We start from the raw sequence: 14,675 nt of genomic DNA on the forward strand, positions 1-14,675 counted from the left end.
GGTGTCTGGCTGAAACTGGGCTGGGATGTGGTAAACTGGGAAACTCTGTGGTTCCTCGCTACTCTTATGGCTATCTTTGGGAGACCTGCAACATACAGTTTCCTTCTAAATGTACTTTCTTTGTGTTCGTGAGGAAGGTGTGGCTCGCAAAAAAAAAAAAAAAACCAAACCAAAAACCAGATTTTGGGACCAGACGGTTACGGCTGAGTCAAGGGGGGGGGAAGAGGCAAAGGTCTGGCAAGGGTGGGCTGGGTTTGTGATGGAAGCTCCATCGCTTCGTAATGGGCATCCTTTCTCCAGGGGAAAAAGCAGATTGTGTTGGCAGAAACTGACTGTATGAAGTAGCTCCTTACAAAGATAGCTGAAATACTGAAGCAAATCTGAGTCTGTATCTAATGAGGATGCTTTTTCGTTGTTGTTAAAATGAGACTATCATCTATGCTTACCTAAGAGGCGATTATGTGAATTTCATGTCCGAGGTATAACTTATGCAGGAATAGTTCTGTAAATACATTTAAATGAATTGTAAAGATATTTAATAAATATAGTATTTATACTAAAATGTGTTTTTTAAAGTAAAGCTGATGGCAAAAGCTCAGTCTGTTAATGCAGCGATGCGGCTGGTGGTGTGGGGATGCGCAGCCACCGACGCCTGGGGTGCTGGGCTCAAACCCCCGCTGGAACGAAGAGGCAGGGAGAGGGAGAAGAGTAACACAAGTCAAACACAAACGCGTCTTAACCTCATGCTTTCAAACATTGCTTTTATTTTTTTTAAACGCATTTCTGTGACAACTTTGGCTGTTGAGTTAAATGCTACCCCTGCAACACTTCTTAAGTGCTCAGTACCAAGCTTTGTCCTTTTCTTGTATCTCTCTTGCAAAACAAGAAGCGGGCGCCGTGTGACGAGGATTCCCGCTTCCCGGGCTGCCTGAGTAGGTATTTGTGAAACACGCTTCACCACACGAGCTCGGAATACAAACAGTTTCCATCGAGTTCTAACTCACTGAAGAACTGCCACTAAACTTCTAAAACTAGAAACAGCTCCACAATCACCACCTTCAAACATGCTTTTATCTTTCAGGGCAATCCCTGATACTCTTTGCTTGGATTCAAACGCTTTGTTTTACTAGAGAACTTGGGAGCTCTGCGCTTTGCCAAGATCCTCCTCGGTGTCGCTAGCTGTTGCTAAACTATGGGAGGTGTGACTGAGGGCGTCCTTCTCCTTACAGGAAACTGCTCCAAAAAAGAAGGAATGAAACTGGAAAATACAGTAGTTACAGAAGTAAGAAACGGCATGTGATACAGAGTTGGGGGGTTTGTTATTTCTGAAGCTTTTGCCACTTTAAAAGCACACTTTAAACTCTTTATCAGTCTAAGGTGTTTCCTAGTGAAACACCTGCCACCCGTGAGCAGTTCCAGCATCACAGTTAACCGTGATGCTGGTGGGTTCTGCCAGCTGTGCTGCTGTGAGAGCCGGTTCCGCTGAAACGCCACGCGGAGCACCGAGCACCACCGTGTAGCGCCCCCGAGGACAGGCAGCGGTCAGCCCGACGCCGGCTGCGGCACTGCACCGTAACTACGCCTGGGAGCCCACTCACCTTCTGACAATGTGACTCAGCCGCCTCCCCTTCCAGCACCGTGTGGTCCTCGGCTCCAGCCATTCCTCCTGTGCCCGGCTTCTCCCTCTTTGAGACGCTGGGAATACTTCCGATCGCTTGTTGTGCCAAAGGACTCACAGGTTTCACTGACTCTGTGGTCGGTGTGTTTCTGTTCCACTGTGGCTTTTTGGAAGCAACGGCTTCTGCGTTGCTCTCTTTATCCATGGAGGCTTCTTCAGATTTACCCACACATCTCTTTGAGCTGGATTGGAGAGGGTAGGTCAGGTTAGTAACGGGCTTTTACCAGGTTTTGTTAGAAAGTCTTTATTTTCTGTTACCAAACAGCACCATGGCTTTAGGTTCTCAACAAGTATCTTCCCTTCCCCTCCTGCAACAAAACCCTGTGGAGATGAGCAGAAGCTAGCACAGAACGTGCGCTGTTGCACCAGGTCTCATTGCTGTGTGTGATGCCAAGATGTTCCCAAACCTGTCCAGTTCACGGTTTTCACCTGAACAAAGACTCCAGGATCTGTCTGATGCTTACCAGCGCCCCGCAGGTTCCTTCCTTTCCATCTTAAATCTGACTTGGCTGGAAAAATGTTAAACTTCCATTTTCTATTCTCTTAAGGCAGCCTGCCTCCCTCGCCCGCCGTTACCTTTCCTGCTGCTGTGACAAGCAGGGAGGCTGCTGGGAAGCTGACTCCTTTTCCACGTCAGACAAGGTAGCCAAAATAAAGCTGGCTTCCAGCACCGCATCTTCAATGCTGAAAGCAACTGGTCTAAACACAAATATGCAGAGACTTAAACAGCATGCATAATTGCACGTATTATGGGAGGAAACACAGCTCATGCAATTCTGTAAAGATTAAAAAGTGCCTCCTCTGAAAAGCTGAAAATCTAACATATTTGCTGCTGAGGAATATGAGACGGCTTCCTGTTATAGAATTAAATGCACCACCCAGCAAATGCTATATAATATTATAGTCAAATTAGTTTTAAATGTGTAACTGTTTAAATAATCTTTTAAACAGAAAGTGTATTCATTGCATTGATTATAATCATTGCGTGCATTAGGCTGAGAGCCTGAAGGGTTCAGGTAACACATATAGGTGCTCCATGGTCAGCATGGCTAGCTTAGCAATGCCACTGCCTATGTTAAATGCTTTATGCGTAATAACAAACTATTTAACCCTGTATTGCAGGTTAGAAATACAGCCTTTGGTACGAAAGGAAAATCTATGTTATTGTTCCAGTTAAATATCCACTGAGCAACCTGCAGACAAAATCGACTGTGGAGCTGTAACGGCAGTAGTTTGAGTCAGGTCTGTTCCAAAACATACTTTCCAGGAACGTCAAAATGGATTGAGATGGGAACACTGGTCGCTTCTGACAACACTAGCAGTCCCTGAAAAGAAGCGGTGGGTGGTTAAGTGCTGCTTCAAAAACAGAAGCCCGGTATTAGAACGCAAGTTTATCCCAGCTTTCGTTTACTGGCAAAAAGAGGGTAGAAGCCTCCTGATTCTAGAACACGTTTCTTGCCTTCCCTGCCTGGAGCTTTGCCAAAGAAGCTTCTGCAGGTGAGCTGCTGTGGCCACTATGCTTCCTCCAGAACAGCTACAGCCTGCCTGCCCAGCACTGAAACTACACTTCTGTTGTTTTAAAAATGTTTTGCTTGTTTTTCAAAGGCTACTGTGAGGGACTCTGCAATGTCCTGAAGGTCCTGTGTTTTAAAGTTGATCCTCAGCCAGCTGGTGAAATCTGCGGCGGGCCGGGCAGAATGCTGCCACAGCCATTCTGCAGGGACCGTCCTGCCCCAGTCAGGCCAACTTGTGGGAAATGTTTTATTGCCAAGACAAATTCTTACTTTACCCTCAATTCTTTAAGGCAAAACGTCACTTCAGAATCTACTCCAACTTGAAAGTAGTCAAATTCATCTGGATTTAGTTGTATTTCAGTAAGCATCGTCTTTGAAAAATCTGTTCAAAATAACAAGACGAGGACTCAAAGGAGTGAAGTTTGACCTCAACAAAGCTACAATTATAACCATAAGGTTTTTACATCAGCATTGTTTGAACAATGATTGTATTTTTCTAGTGACTACCAGTATCAAATGTTTATCTAAATTTATGTCATAATTAAGTAAAAACATCCTCAATTTATTTACAGTATATTATGTAGATTTAAATGACTTTTAACAGAAGCCATTTTGTGTTCCACTGTGTTATCTAACCTGATACCTGCTGCCGTTCTTGCAGATCTGCTTTGTCGGCAGGCATTCATCACAGAGAGTGTTACCGGCTGCTTATTGCTGCACAGACGGGAAGACCAAAATGCAGCATGACTTTAACAGGTTAATCATAATTGCTGACAATCATCAGAGGACAATGAAGGTGGACTTAGGTTCTTTGTTCTAAATTATAACCTTTTCCGGATACGTAAGTGGCGACAGGAAACAGGATCTTCAGTTTCAGGTATTTGATTGTTGCTTATTATCGTTAGATTAGTCCATAGTTGTTATTAGGTATGTGAGAAAAAAGTAAGAGGGTACTTCTGTGACACGTTATAGTCTCAGAAGCATTCAGAAAAATTTTACAGCAGCTTGAACAGCGCGCACCGATCCAATTCTCTTCCAAAGCCAGGCTGCAAACAAAGCATTACAAACCGCTCCCAGGCTTCTCTCTCTCTGCTCAAGAATTTAACTTGGCCTTCAACAAGGCCCAATTGCACATTCACATATAATCCTGTAAAGTTCCTTAATACTATAGGAACATACCCCTATAACACACCTGCCAGCTTCTGCAAGGCAGAGCCTACCACATGCAAATGAAAACAAGTCTAGGCAGAAGGTGTAATTTCTTTCTTTGAAAACTAAACCTGCAGGTGCAAAAACCCAAGCCATCGCCAGATGATACGTTCAAAGGACATGTTTTGTTTTGTGCATACAGGACATTTGCTGCAGGCAGTGTATTGCATCGCATGCTGCACAACAAGAACAATGCTTATAATTCCTCCTTTTTCTCCTTGATTGTTTGGTTTTTTGGTATCTCATTAAATTTTAACCTACTATTTCTTTCACCTTCTTCCTTACAATAACCCTTTGAAGTGTATGTTTCTAAAAATAACAAAACTCTTCATTAAAAATGCAATTTTTAGTGTCTATTTTCAGTCATTTCTCCCATTTCACTCCAGTCAGTTTCCACCACTTCATCCTTTTTGCTCTCCACTGCTTCAGCCTGTTCTCAGCACAGTCCCCACCCCTACGCTCTAGGCAGTCATCTTTTTCTAGGTCATAATCCTCAGCTTTGGTCATAAGCAAGTATGAAAAGCATCCCCTTATTATATGATACAGAAGAACCTATACTTCAAAAACACAATTATATCTTTAAAATTAGTTTGAGTCACACACCAAGAATCTAGATTGTCCTCGATCTCAGATGGAGACACGAAATGGCAGCGTGCAGCCTAACAGCGTTAGGCCAGCTAACGCACTGTATTGCCCTTACACTAAAATATACTCTGTAATGATATCAATTCTATAATTACGGTATTCAGATTTAAAGAGTTCTTTTTAAAACATAAAATTATCTCCTTTTTCCTGCTGCTTCTCTTGCAGCTTCTGCTCCTGCAGCACAGTAATTACCTCTCTTCAAGCCCACAGCAAGTGGCATAATTTATTTAAATTGGCTGCTCAGTCTGATATCTGCCACTGATACCAGGAAAATGTTATTAAAAACATACTTTCTTAAAATATATTAAAACCAGAGGGTGGCAGGTTGACTTGAAATCCTTCTATATATATTCCCTCTCTTACAAATCTCATTCAGCCATAAGATGCATTCTCCATTTATGTTGCAATAGTTATTATTCGTTTAGTTCACCTGTTTTTAAGTCCCAGTATTGTTTAATCTTTTGAATTTCCTTACCAGAGTCTTCCTCAGCGTAACTCTTGAAACAAACTTTCATTGGAGTAACTGATAAGGTTACTTCTTCTTGACTGGTCGGAAAGTGAATCATTACATCAGCCAGCAGCCTGTAAAATTTCATTCAACATTATAATAATTTTACATGCCACTAATTACCAGCTGGCATTTGTTACTCATGTTAGAAATTAAACCTGTTACTTGGCAATACTGTTGGAAAAGCTGCCATTAAAATACGCACCCCTTAAAGCATACTATGTCTTTTTAATTTATATAGCAATAGGTACTAAAGAAATCTAAAAATACAACTAGTAATTACAAAAGCAAATTTGTTTACATTTAATGCCTGTGTATGCTGCCAACTCAGTCTTTTATATATATATAGATATTGCTGCTACCTTTCTATATGTATATATCACAGTTTTGAGCAAACCTCAGCGTCCTATACTCTTTATTCAAAAGCTTGCAGTTCTAAAAGTTGAAAAATCTTTTTTTAAACACAACACATACTATCTATGCAGAGATATCTTTATACACCTTTAGTGCTTTCATGGTTGATTACTGTGACAAGAGCTCCTGCTCACAAGAAACACTTTTAAGAGAAATCCTGTCAGGAGAAACACAGTTGAACTGGTTGTTCTTTGCCTCGGCTTGCAACGACAAGCCAAATCTTGGCTTCTTCCAGGAGCTGCCTTTCGAACCAGAACTTTGCCTTATTGCATTAAAAAAAGTTGTACTTTTACCCCTGGTTTCTTTGCCTATAAAATTTAGAACTACTTTATTTGTCCCAGGTGGAAGTTGCTCAAAGGTGTGAATTCAAATTATATACACTACACACTTCTCAAGGTTTGACTGAGTAGGATTAATGACAGAATGATCCAAATTTCTTAAGTTGTAATGTGAAAAATCAAGCACTAGGATATAGGATTTAGGAATTGACCATTTTTGACCGTGCCCTAATCAGATTTTGATTATGTTAATGACTATGAGGACAGTATTGCCTCCGGTGTGATTTTTTAAGAAAAAATATTTTTGTATTCATTACCTGGAGTGGACTTTAAGTACATTTGGACACATATGCTTTGCAAAAACAGCCTGCAATGGATCACATTCTTGAAAGGTCAGATTATATGTTTTAACAACACCTAAGTATAAAGGATATGAACAAAAATCAATGCTGGTCTGTAACTTTAAATGTTTTTTCAGTATTAATTGCTCTTTTAGGAAATCTCAATAAAGAAAGTAAGCAAGTGACTTACTCAAGCTATGTGGAAATAACTCACCCACAACAGAAAACTGAATTAACCTGCCAGCTAAGACTTCCTTCATCCTGTGAGTTATGCCCCTCCAGCGTCTGAGTTTTTTAAGAATCCGCAAGAAATAAGTGAACAGCAACAAGTACAACAAATGCAGGGCCAAAAAGGGCTTCAATACTTAACTGGTATAATAATACAAAAGGTGGTGGAATACATAAGGCAAACCCTACAGATCCCTATGTATTTCTAAATAAGCATGAGCTAAGAGCTTAATTATCTTGAGACTTAATGAAAAATGCTATTATTAGTAATACAAGCTAGATTTTTAATACGTAAAGCACTGCCTGTTACACAGCGCGGCTCAGCAAACTTGTGATAGATGGTGGTTCTTTGAGTTTTGCAAAGACTAACGGCGATGAATACACCTGCTGTTCTGCTAGACTGAGGATGTCAGACCTGTTACCATTTTGAAGAACTCTAAGTATTAGAAGTGGAAAGAGCCTCTAGTTCAAACACCCGCCAAAACAGGATTTCCCTCCCTTTCCAAACTGTGTGTGTTTTTTCCAGAATTTACTCCAGCCTAATTCCAAACTGTAAGCAGTGGGCTGACGGTTAATATACAGCTTGCATTACCTACTGAACTGAAGAGCGTTTGCCTGATAAAGCCTGTTATAACTTCATTTTAACAAGGTGATGCACATGATAAATACAAATTACGATGTGAAGAGGCTAAAGTGTTTGGCGTAATGTTCCATTGATAACACACAGTTAATAATTACACTAAATATTGTGTTGCCCTGCTGTTTTAAACTGCTTCTGTTTCTGTAAAGTCACTTGATGCGTAACCTACCATGTCTGCAGAGGAGCTGAAAAGTTATGTGATGGTCATTAGTATTTGTATAAATGCTGCATTTCTCAACATTCCTTTCAAGCACATTTACACATCTAAATACAGGAAGAACTGACTGTAAAAATAAATAAACAAAATTAATCAGTGCAGAGGTTACTCACCAAGCAATTTTGCAATATTATTTTCCTAGTTTCATACAGTTTATCTCAAGATCCTGCTTCTACCGCTTTCCCAAACTGCTTTGTAAGCAGGCACTGAGGCAGCCAATACCGATCCTCGTCCTCCTCACCCGCTATTCCAACAGATGGCCAATGGGTGCGTTTGCTAAACACCTGGTCAAAGCTCTCCTGCCTCATACTGGTTTTGATGGCTACAGGAGAAACACTGCAGAGGCAGAAACATGGTATTCCTTCACTCCAAGGTGAACCTTGTTCAGACTTCAGGAACAACAGGGCACACAGCTCAGGAGGTGCAACTTCTAAACATAATTAAATACCACCGCTTTCTTTTGCAGAATTGCTCAGAAGCACTTGAGTTCAGAGCCATCTACATGCCTCTACAAGCTTTCCCCTGTAATATCATTTGGAAATTGGGCTAATTTGCTGCTTTCGAAGCTGTGCATAACAATCCATTAAAACATACCTTAATTATCAATTTGCATGGGAGGGATAACTGTTTTTCCTTCTGACATGGTTGAGACACAGCTGCCCAGCAGTATTGGTGAAAAAACATAGATGAGAAGAAGACATATGCATATGCTGACCTTGAAGAATTCACTGACCTTAAGGCAAGCTGAAAGTAAGTAGAATAACTTATTAACTCAAAATATTTCATATTGAACCTTTAACAAAAAAGCCATCTCTGTGCTTCAGTCCCATACCTAAGCCACAAAACCTTTAAATGCATAAGTCTCAAAATAAATATAGATGCATCATGTGTACCATCATGTTCAAACTGATCACCTCCATTATTGGTGGTCAGAAGCCACAGGTATAATACAGGCACAGGAATCCCATCTACGGATATTTAAGTGGCCCTGAAGTGTGAGTTACCTAAACCTAAGCACTTAACGTCCAGCTTGCATCTGAGGCATTTGGAGGATTGGGGTTTATTCTATAACAATCTTCCTGTACACCCATCCACACGATATGTACAAATGAGCAAAGACACTACTAGCACCTCAAAAATTCTTCAGGTATAAAAAGTAATTGTCTCCACTTCTGATTTTCCAGCCTCCCAGCAAGTTAAGGAGAGTTGATAATTTTTAACTAAGAAACCTCTAGAGAAAACCCTAATTCTGCTGGAAATGGTGTTTGATTAATCAGAGGCATATTAATGGATGCATTCTTCCTGTTGAGTCATATCGGTACAAAAACACATTTAGAGGCAGCTTCTGATGTGGTACAAAACATAAACCTTTTGACCCAGGACAACAGAAATAAACCCCTTGGTATTAATCCAGATGTCCTGGACAAGATTCAGTTGGGGTAAGAAAAAGTTGAAGAATACTAGGGGCAGAGAAGAAATGAATCTTCCATGATGTAATCTGCATAATTACAATTACAGAAAATATGGCATTTGTCCATATTGAAAGAGGAGGAAGCTGGGAGGGAATCTAACTCAGACCGAAGGGTACCTGTAGGAAAACAACACAATCTCCAACAATATAAATACTAAGCTTCCAATAAATATTTTTAAATTACAAAAAAAATCAAAGTCACTTACACCTTTTTCTATGGGGTCAAAACAAAATTCATCACTAATACGTGCTATAGCATGTATTGCTCTTCCAAACACTAGCAGGAAAAGAAAACAGTGCAATATGCATTCAAAGTTAGAAAAAAGTTATACTACATTTTCTCAGAATAATTTAAGAGGAAACATTACAAATATCCCACACATTTCAAAGAAAACCAGTGACATGGTAGAAAACATTACTTTTGCTTTTTAGAAGCAAAAACACCTTGATATTTTCAAAAGCTGCCTCTGAGGAGGCACACCTCAAACGTCCTCTGTCCCTTTGCAGCAACAGGCATGACCCGATGCCACCACAAAGTTCAGTCTAAGCCGGCAGAACACCACTGAAGACAGAAATTACATTTTGTAGATGGTAACAAGTCTGAGCAAGCGGTAACCCATTGGACATCTGTAAAGATGTAGCTCTAAAAAACACGGAACCAGCAGTAGGTCTCAAAATTTGCCTCTGCCCATCCTGGCAGAGCAGCATTTTGCACAAAATGCTGCACACGGGAGGTTTAGTTGGGCCGCTGGAAGTAGACGGGCGTGCACAGGGAGGCACCCGGCTAAGCCATGGCTTCTCCGCCTGAAAGTACCACAAATCCATCTCTCTGCTCGCTGATCTGAACAACTTTGAGGCTGCATATTGCCCCATGAAAACATCTTTGTTCTCCTGGGCATGAAAAAAAGGCAGCTCCTCAGCTCTGCTGTGACCCGTGGTGGGGCTGGCCAAAGCCCCCAGTGCTTCGTGCCCCACCTTGCACTGTCAGAAAGCCCTCGGGGGAAGCCCACTGAGGGCAGCGCGCCACGGACCCGTGTGCCAGCAGGTCAGTCACACGTTCCCACGGCCGCTGGCCCCGCTGAGGCGTGCCACCCTGAGGCGGCCCCACTCTGGGGTGCCTGTTTCTCCCACATATGCCCCTCAGCCCCAGGCCCACCACCTCTCCTGGGGCCGCGGGTACCTCTGAGATGAGCCCCCGCAATAACACACTTCATGGCCCTCCACAGACCCCCTGGGCCGCGCCTCTCCTGTCACACAACGCCTGCAGAATGAGCGGGAAACGCCCTCCTCTTAGAGGCCCGGATGTAGCCACACATGGGGAGGTGGGGCTACGTAGAAACGCGTTTCAGGCTGGGCTGGCCCTTCAGAGGTGCCGTAGCGGCTGGTTGGCGCCGGCCTGGCTTCCGGGAGGCGGCGCGGCGGCGGGCGTGAGGGAGCGCGGCGCCGGGCAGGATGGTGAGCGGCGGGGACGGCCCGGCCCGCACCCCCCGCGCCCTACCCCCATCGGGGCTCGCCCCGCCGCGCCCGGGGGCCATAGGCTGGCTTTCTCCGGCCGCGGCCCCTCGGGTCTGGGCCGGCGGCGCGGAGGGCGCGGGGCCCCCGAGGGCGGCGGGAGGGCGGGCGGGCCCCGGCGGTGGCGGGCCGGGAGCGGCGGCGCCGAGCGTGCGCTCGGGGAATGTTTCTGCCAGTCGCCGCCCCGAAATGCGGCTAGTGCCGAGCTGAGGTAGATGGAGGGGCGGGGGGAGCGGCGAGAGGAGGCGAGGCCCCGCCGGCGGTGAGCAGGCCGTGCCCCGGCGAGGGGGCTGCGCGCGGAGCCGGTTTCTAAGTCATTATTCTTAGTATTGTTATTATTTTAACGCTTCTTTCATAACATCAACAATTCATTAATTATTATTTGCCTATTCATTTGGCTATATTTTCTTTTCTGTTGCTTTCTTTTGTTTAACACTGATCATGTTTCACCCTGTTTTTCGTTCCCCCCTGTCTGCAATCAACTTCTTCATCCCACTAAGGCTGGGCACAGAGTAAGTTTACTCCTCTCGGCTGTTGCTAACACCGGTGGTAAGGGCTTGTTCATGTTACTAGATGATACGAATGTCAGGTGGTACATATGAATTAGGGGCTGCTGTTCAAGCCGTGCTCAAGATCGCACCTCAATTCCTAGTTAAAGCCAGATGTAACATTCTTTGCCACTATTTTGTGTCGCAGATACCTGTGATTATTAAACACTCTTCAGTCACTTTAATTTGGTTTTGTTATTGTAGCTTGCCAAGCTTTTTTTTTTTAATTAATGGGAGCTCAGATGTGATCTGGGGAAAAATATAGGGCCTGCCAGTTCATCAGCAAAGGTGACAGTCTTTGTTGAATGCACAAACTCTGCTGACTTCAGTGGGGTTACAGGTTTTAAGCGGCAGTATAATTTTGTTAAGCATTAAATACATAACTGGTATTGCATGCCTAGGTCCCCTAAGCATCATTGAGAGAATCTATTGCCACTTTAATAATCAAAATCACTTGTTATTCATTTTTTACTTGCATTCAAGTACATCATCTCTAGACGGATGCTAGTGAGGGTATTTTCACTGGGAACTCTTGAAGGACCATCAAAAATGTGTCCTTTTTTCTCTCCTGGGTTAGTTTTAAATTGGTAGCTTATTGATGAAAAAACTCTTGTATTGCTTTACCGATACTTTCAACCATCTGTTCTCTGAAGATGCATGGCTTTGATGATGGCACTGAGATGTTCTTAATCCAAAAAAAACCAAACCCAAACAAAAAACCCACCCAAGTCCCATCTGCCTTTTTTTGATGACTATTAACATGAAGATAGCTGCATGGCCTAAAAATTTAAAAAGCAAATATTAAAAAAGGTAATTCCTTAGCATAATTACTACTGCTTATAGATATATCTGGGCTGTGTTGTTTACAAACACATTTGATGGCTGTCATTTTGGGAACTGTCTTACTAACAAAGCATTATGGTTAGAAGATAAACTGGATGGCTCTTAATATGGAGCTGTTCATCAAGTTATCAGGGTGACTGTCTCTAGATCAAGTGTTTTTACAGTGTAGTGCCATAACACTCCATGCTTTATAGAGCTTTTTGCATAATTAATTTATCGCTGTGTTGCTCTCATTAATTTCTTTATTCACAGATTTAAAGCCTGTGATATTAAACTATGGTCTCACTTCATCCGAATCCTTAATTTTGAAGCCCCCATTAAATCTGTATTCTCCTTGCATTTATTGTGCTGAAACTATGCATATATAGGACTGGTAATAGAACTGCTGCGTGCAGTAGTCTGGCTTATCTCCTCTGCAGTGCCCTGGCTTTTTTGCTTTGTTTTTAAAAACTGCTAGTCTTATCCTGTTGTTCAGTGGTTCCTCCAATGCGGACTCAGAAAGTCATCTATTCTGGTCAACGTGTGTTGCAAATTTGCGGCCTTGGTTTGTTGTTTTTTTTTTTTTGATAAGGAAGAAAACAGAAGTTAATTAAAGCAGAAAGAAACTTGGCTGAAGAGTTTTAAATGGAAGTGGCCACAGTTTAGGTCTGTGCTTGAGAACATATATTAGAGCTGTCCTATGTATGGGGTTTTCTCTTTTCTTTTTTTTTTTTATGTTTAAGGAGGAAAAAAAAAGTGGGATAGTTTACAGTAGTTCCCAAATTTGTGTAAAATACATCACGTAGTAACACATTTCTCTTATACCTTGTCACGGCTTTCAGCAACAAATTAAAAAATTCTGTAGACTGTTGTGTTTGTAAGGCCTCCTCTGGGGAATGTTCTGCGTTAGTAAGGGGCCTTGTTTTCCCTACAGCAATAGTCCATCACCATCTCATTCTTATTTTAGTAGCTTTCACATCAAAATGCAAAGTTACAGAACTGAAGAAAACCTTGCAATGCTTGTTTGCCAATGATTCTTGTCTTAGTTTGCATCTGTAACGATCTTCCTTTTCTATCACGACACCTGATAAGTTGGTGTTAGTATTAGGAGATCTTCACATTCCACACCGATGCAACAGCCTCCCAGCCAAATTCAAAAAACTGCTGGTTCCAGGGAAGATCCAACACATCCTTTGCACAGGAAACCTCTGCACCAAGGACACTTATGACTACCTCAAGACTTTGGCTGGGGATGTCCACGTTGTCAGAGGGGACTTTGATGAGGTAGTGTCCTCTATTGATAATGACATTTTTTGTGCATTTTTTACATAAGGGCACCATTTGGGTTATCTGTACTTCAAGTAGAAGCAGGAAACTGACGTTACGTAGCACTGAGGGCATAGGCAAAAGAGTTGGGGTTACAGTCAATAATGTGACTGGCACAATAAGTTCTTGTCTGTCCTCAGTATGAATAAAAGTAATTTGCGCACTTGGCTCTGTCCAGGACTCCGGCAAACAGGACCTGCTGGTGTCAGATCTCTGAAGCTCCTTGCATCCACATTTTCCACGGCATTCGTACAAGCAGCTTTGTAGCTCTCATTTTGTAGCAGCAGGGCCAATTACATTGGGTGTTTCCATGAGCTTTTCCCCTCTTCTTGGTATTGCATAGAGATTTTTAAACATAAATCTGTGCATCTAATCTGTGTTTATATTTTTATTTTATTTTTAGAACCTGAATTATCCCGAACAGAAAGTTGTAACTGTTGGACAGTTCAAAATTGGGCTGATTCACGGCCATCAGGTTATTCCTTGGGGTGATATGGCCAGCCTGGCACTGCTACAAAGGCAGTTTGATGTGGACATCCTAATTTCAGGACATACACACAAATTTGAGGCATTTGAACATGAAAACAAGTTCTATATCAATCCAGGATCAGCTACAGGAGCTTATCATGCCTTAGAGAAGTAAGTGAAGCGCAGGAAATAGCTGTGGAGGGATTCTTTTTGATAATAAAACTGAACTACAAAACTAATTCGGAAGGTTAATATTTACATTCTCAATGTCGGGGAGAGGAAGCGTTGGTAGTACTTGCTAACTCTCCTTGACTGAAACAGATGAGAATGAAATACTTAAAGCTTCAGATCTGATGTATTTTGCTTACAAAACTCATCCATTTTTCTTAGAGTGATTTCTGTTACCTAGTGGTGAAACACTGCTAAGGCGATGATATGCACACAACTGATAAGGATCTTTTTTCCTCTCTTTCCAGCAACATCATTCCTTCCTTTGTGCTGATGGATATCCAGGCTTCTACAGTAGTTACATATGTCTATCAACTAATTGGAGACGATGTGAAAGTAGAAAGAATTGAGTACAAAAAGTCTTAAAAATGTATTTTGCTTGTCTGGTATTTTTACCATCTCATTCTGAACTCCAAGTTATGACAATACTTGATTGCTAGTTTACAGTACTACACTTACTCGCTAACAGCTTAACAATGTAGCTTATTGCTAATAACTTTAAAACTACATTGTGTTTGCTTTTCTCTGTATGAATTGATTTGTAAAATATTCCATTAAAATAACTTTAAATACTGTTCCTTAATGTTGTAATAAACTCCACTTCATAAAAAAAATCTAAGCTTTATGA

At 42.0% G+C, this 14,675-nt stretch overlaps 2 protein-coding genes across 3 annotated transcripts; one reads left to right on the top strand and one right to left on the bottom strand.

Moving 5' to 3' along the window:
* Positions 1 to 993: 993 nt before the first annotated feature.
* On the bottom strand, positions 994 to 10,439 carry RAD9B (RAD9 checkpoint clamp component B). The gene is made up of 11 exons (XM_075110766.1): positions 10,324 to 10,439; positions 9,350 to 9,420; positions 8,267 to 8,416; positions 7,625 to 7,739; positions 6,564 to 6,663; positions 5,522 to 5,628; positions 3,468 to 3,574; positions 2,939 to 3,003; positions 2,255 to 2,377; positions 1,599 to 1,860; positions 994 to 1,258 (listed from the first exon to the last, which is right to left on the bottom strand). The coding sequence occupies exons 1-11, from the start codon at positions 10,355 to 10,357 to the stop codon at positions 1,127 to 1,129; spliced, it is 1,266 nt and encodes a 421-aa protein (XP_074966867.1). The 5' UTR covers positions 10,358 to 10,439; the 3' UTR covers positions 994 to 1,126.
* A 61-nt stretch (positions 10,440 to 10,500) lies between these two features.
* Positions 10,501 to 14,661, top strand: VPS29 (VPS29 retromer complex component). Of its 2 annotated transcripts, XM_075110768.1 has the most exons (5): positions 10,561 to 10,598; positions 11,156 to 11,167; positions 13,118 to 13,309; positions 13,755 to 13,990; positions 14,296 to 14,661. In XM_075110768.1, exons 1-5 carry the CDS (start codon positions 10,596 to 10,598, stop codon positions 14,411 to 14,413), a joined length of 561 nt encoding a protein of 186 aa, XP_074966869.1. In that variant the 5' UTR covers positions 10,561 to 10,595; the 3' UTR covers positions 14,414 to 14,661. The 2 variants fall into 2 exon arrangements, with proteins under 2 accessions (XP_074966870.1, XP_074966869.1); XM_075110769.1 differs by lacking the exon at positions 11,156 to 11,167 and having other exon boundaries at positions 10,501 to 10,598.
* Positions 14,662 to 14,675: the final 14 nt, after the last annotated feature.

The sequence above is a fragment of the Phalacrocorax aristotelis genome, chromosome 15 (genome assembly GCF_949628215.1).
Source record: "Phalacrocorax aristotelis chromosome 15, bGulAri2.1, whole genome shotgun sequence".
Taxonomy (NCBI): Eukaryota; Metazoa; Chordata; class Aves; order Suliformes; family Phalacrocoracidae; genus Phalacrocorax; species Phalacrocorax aristotelis.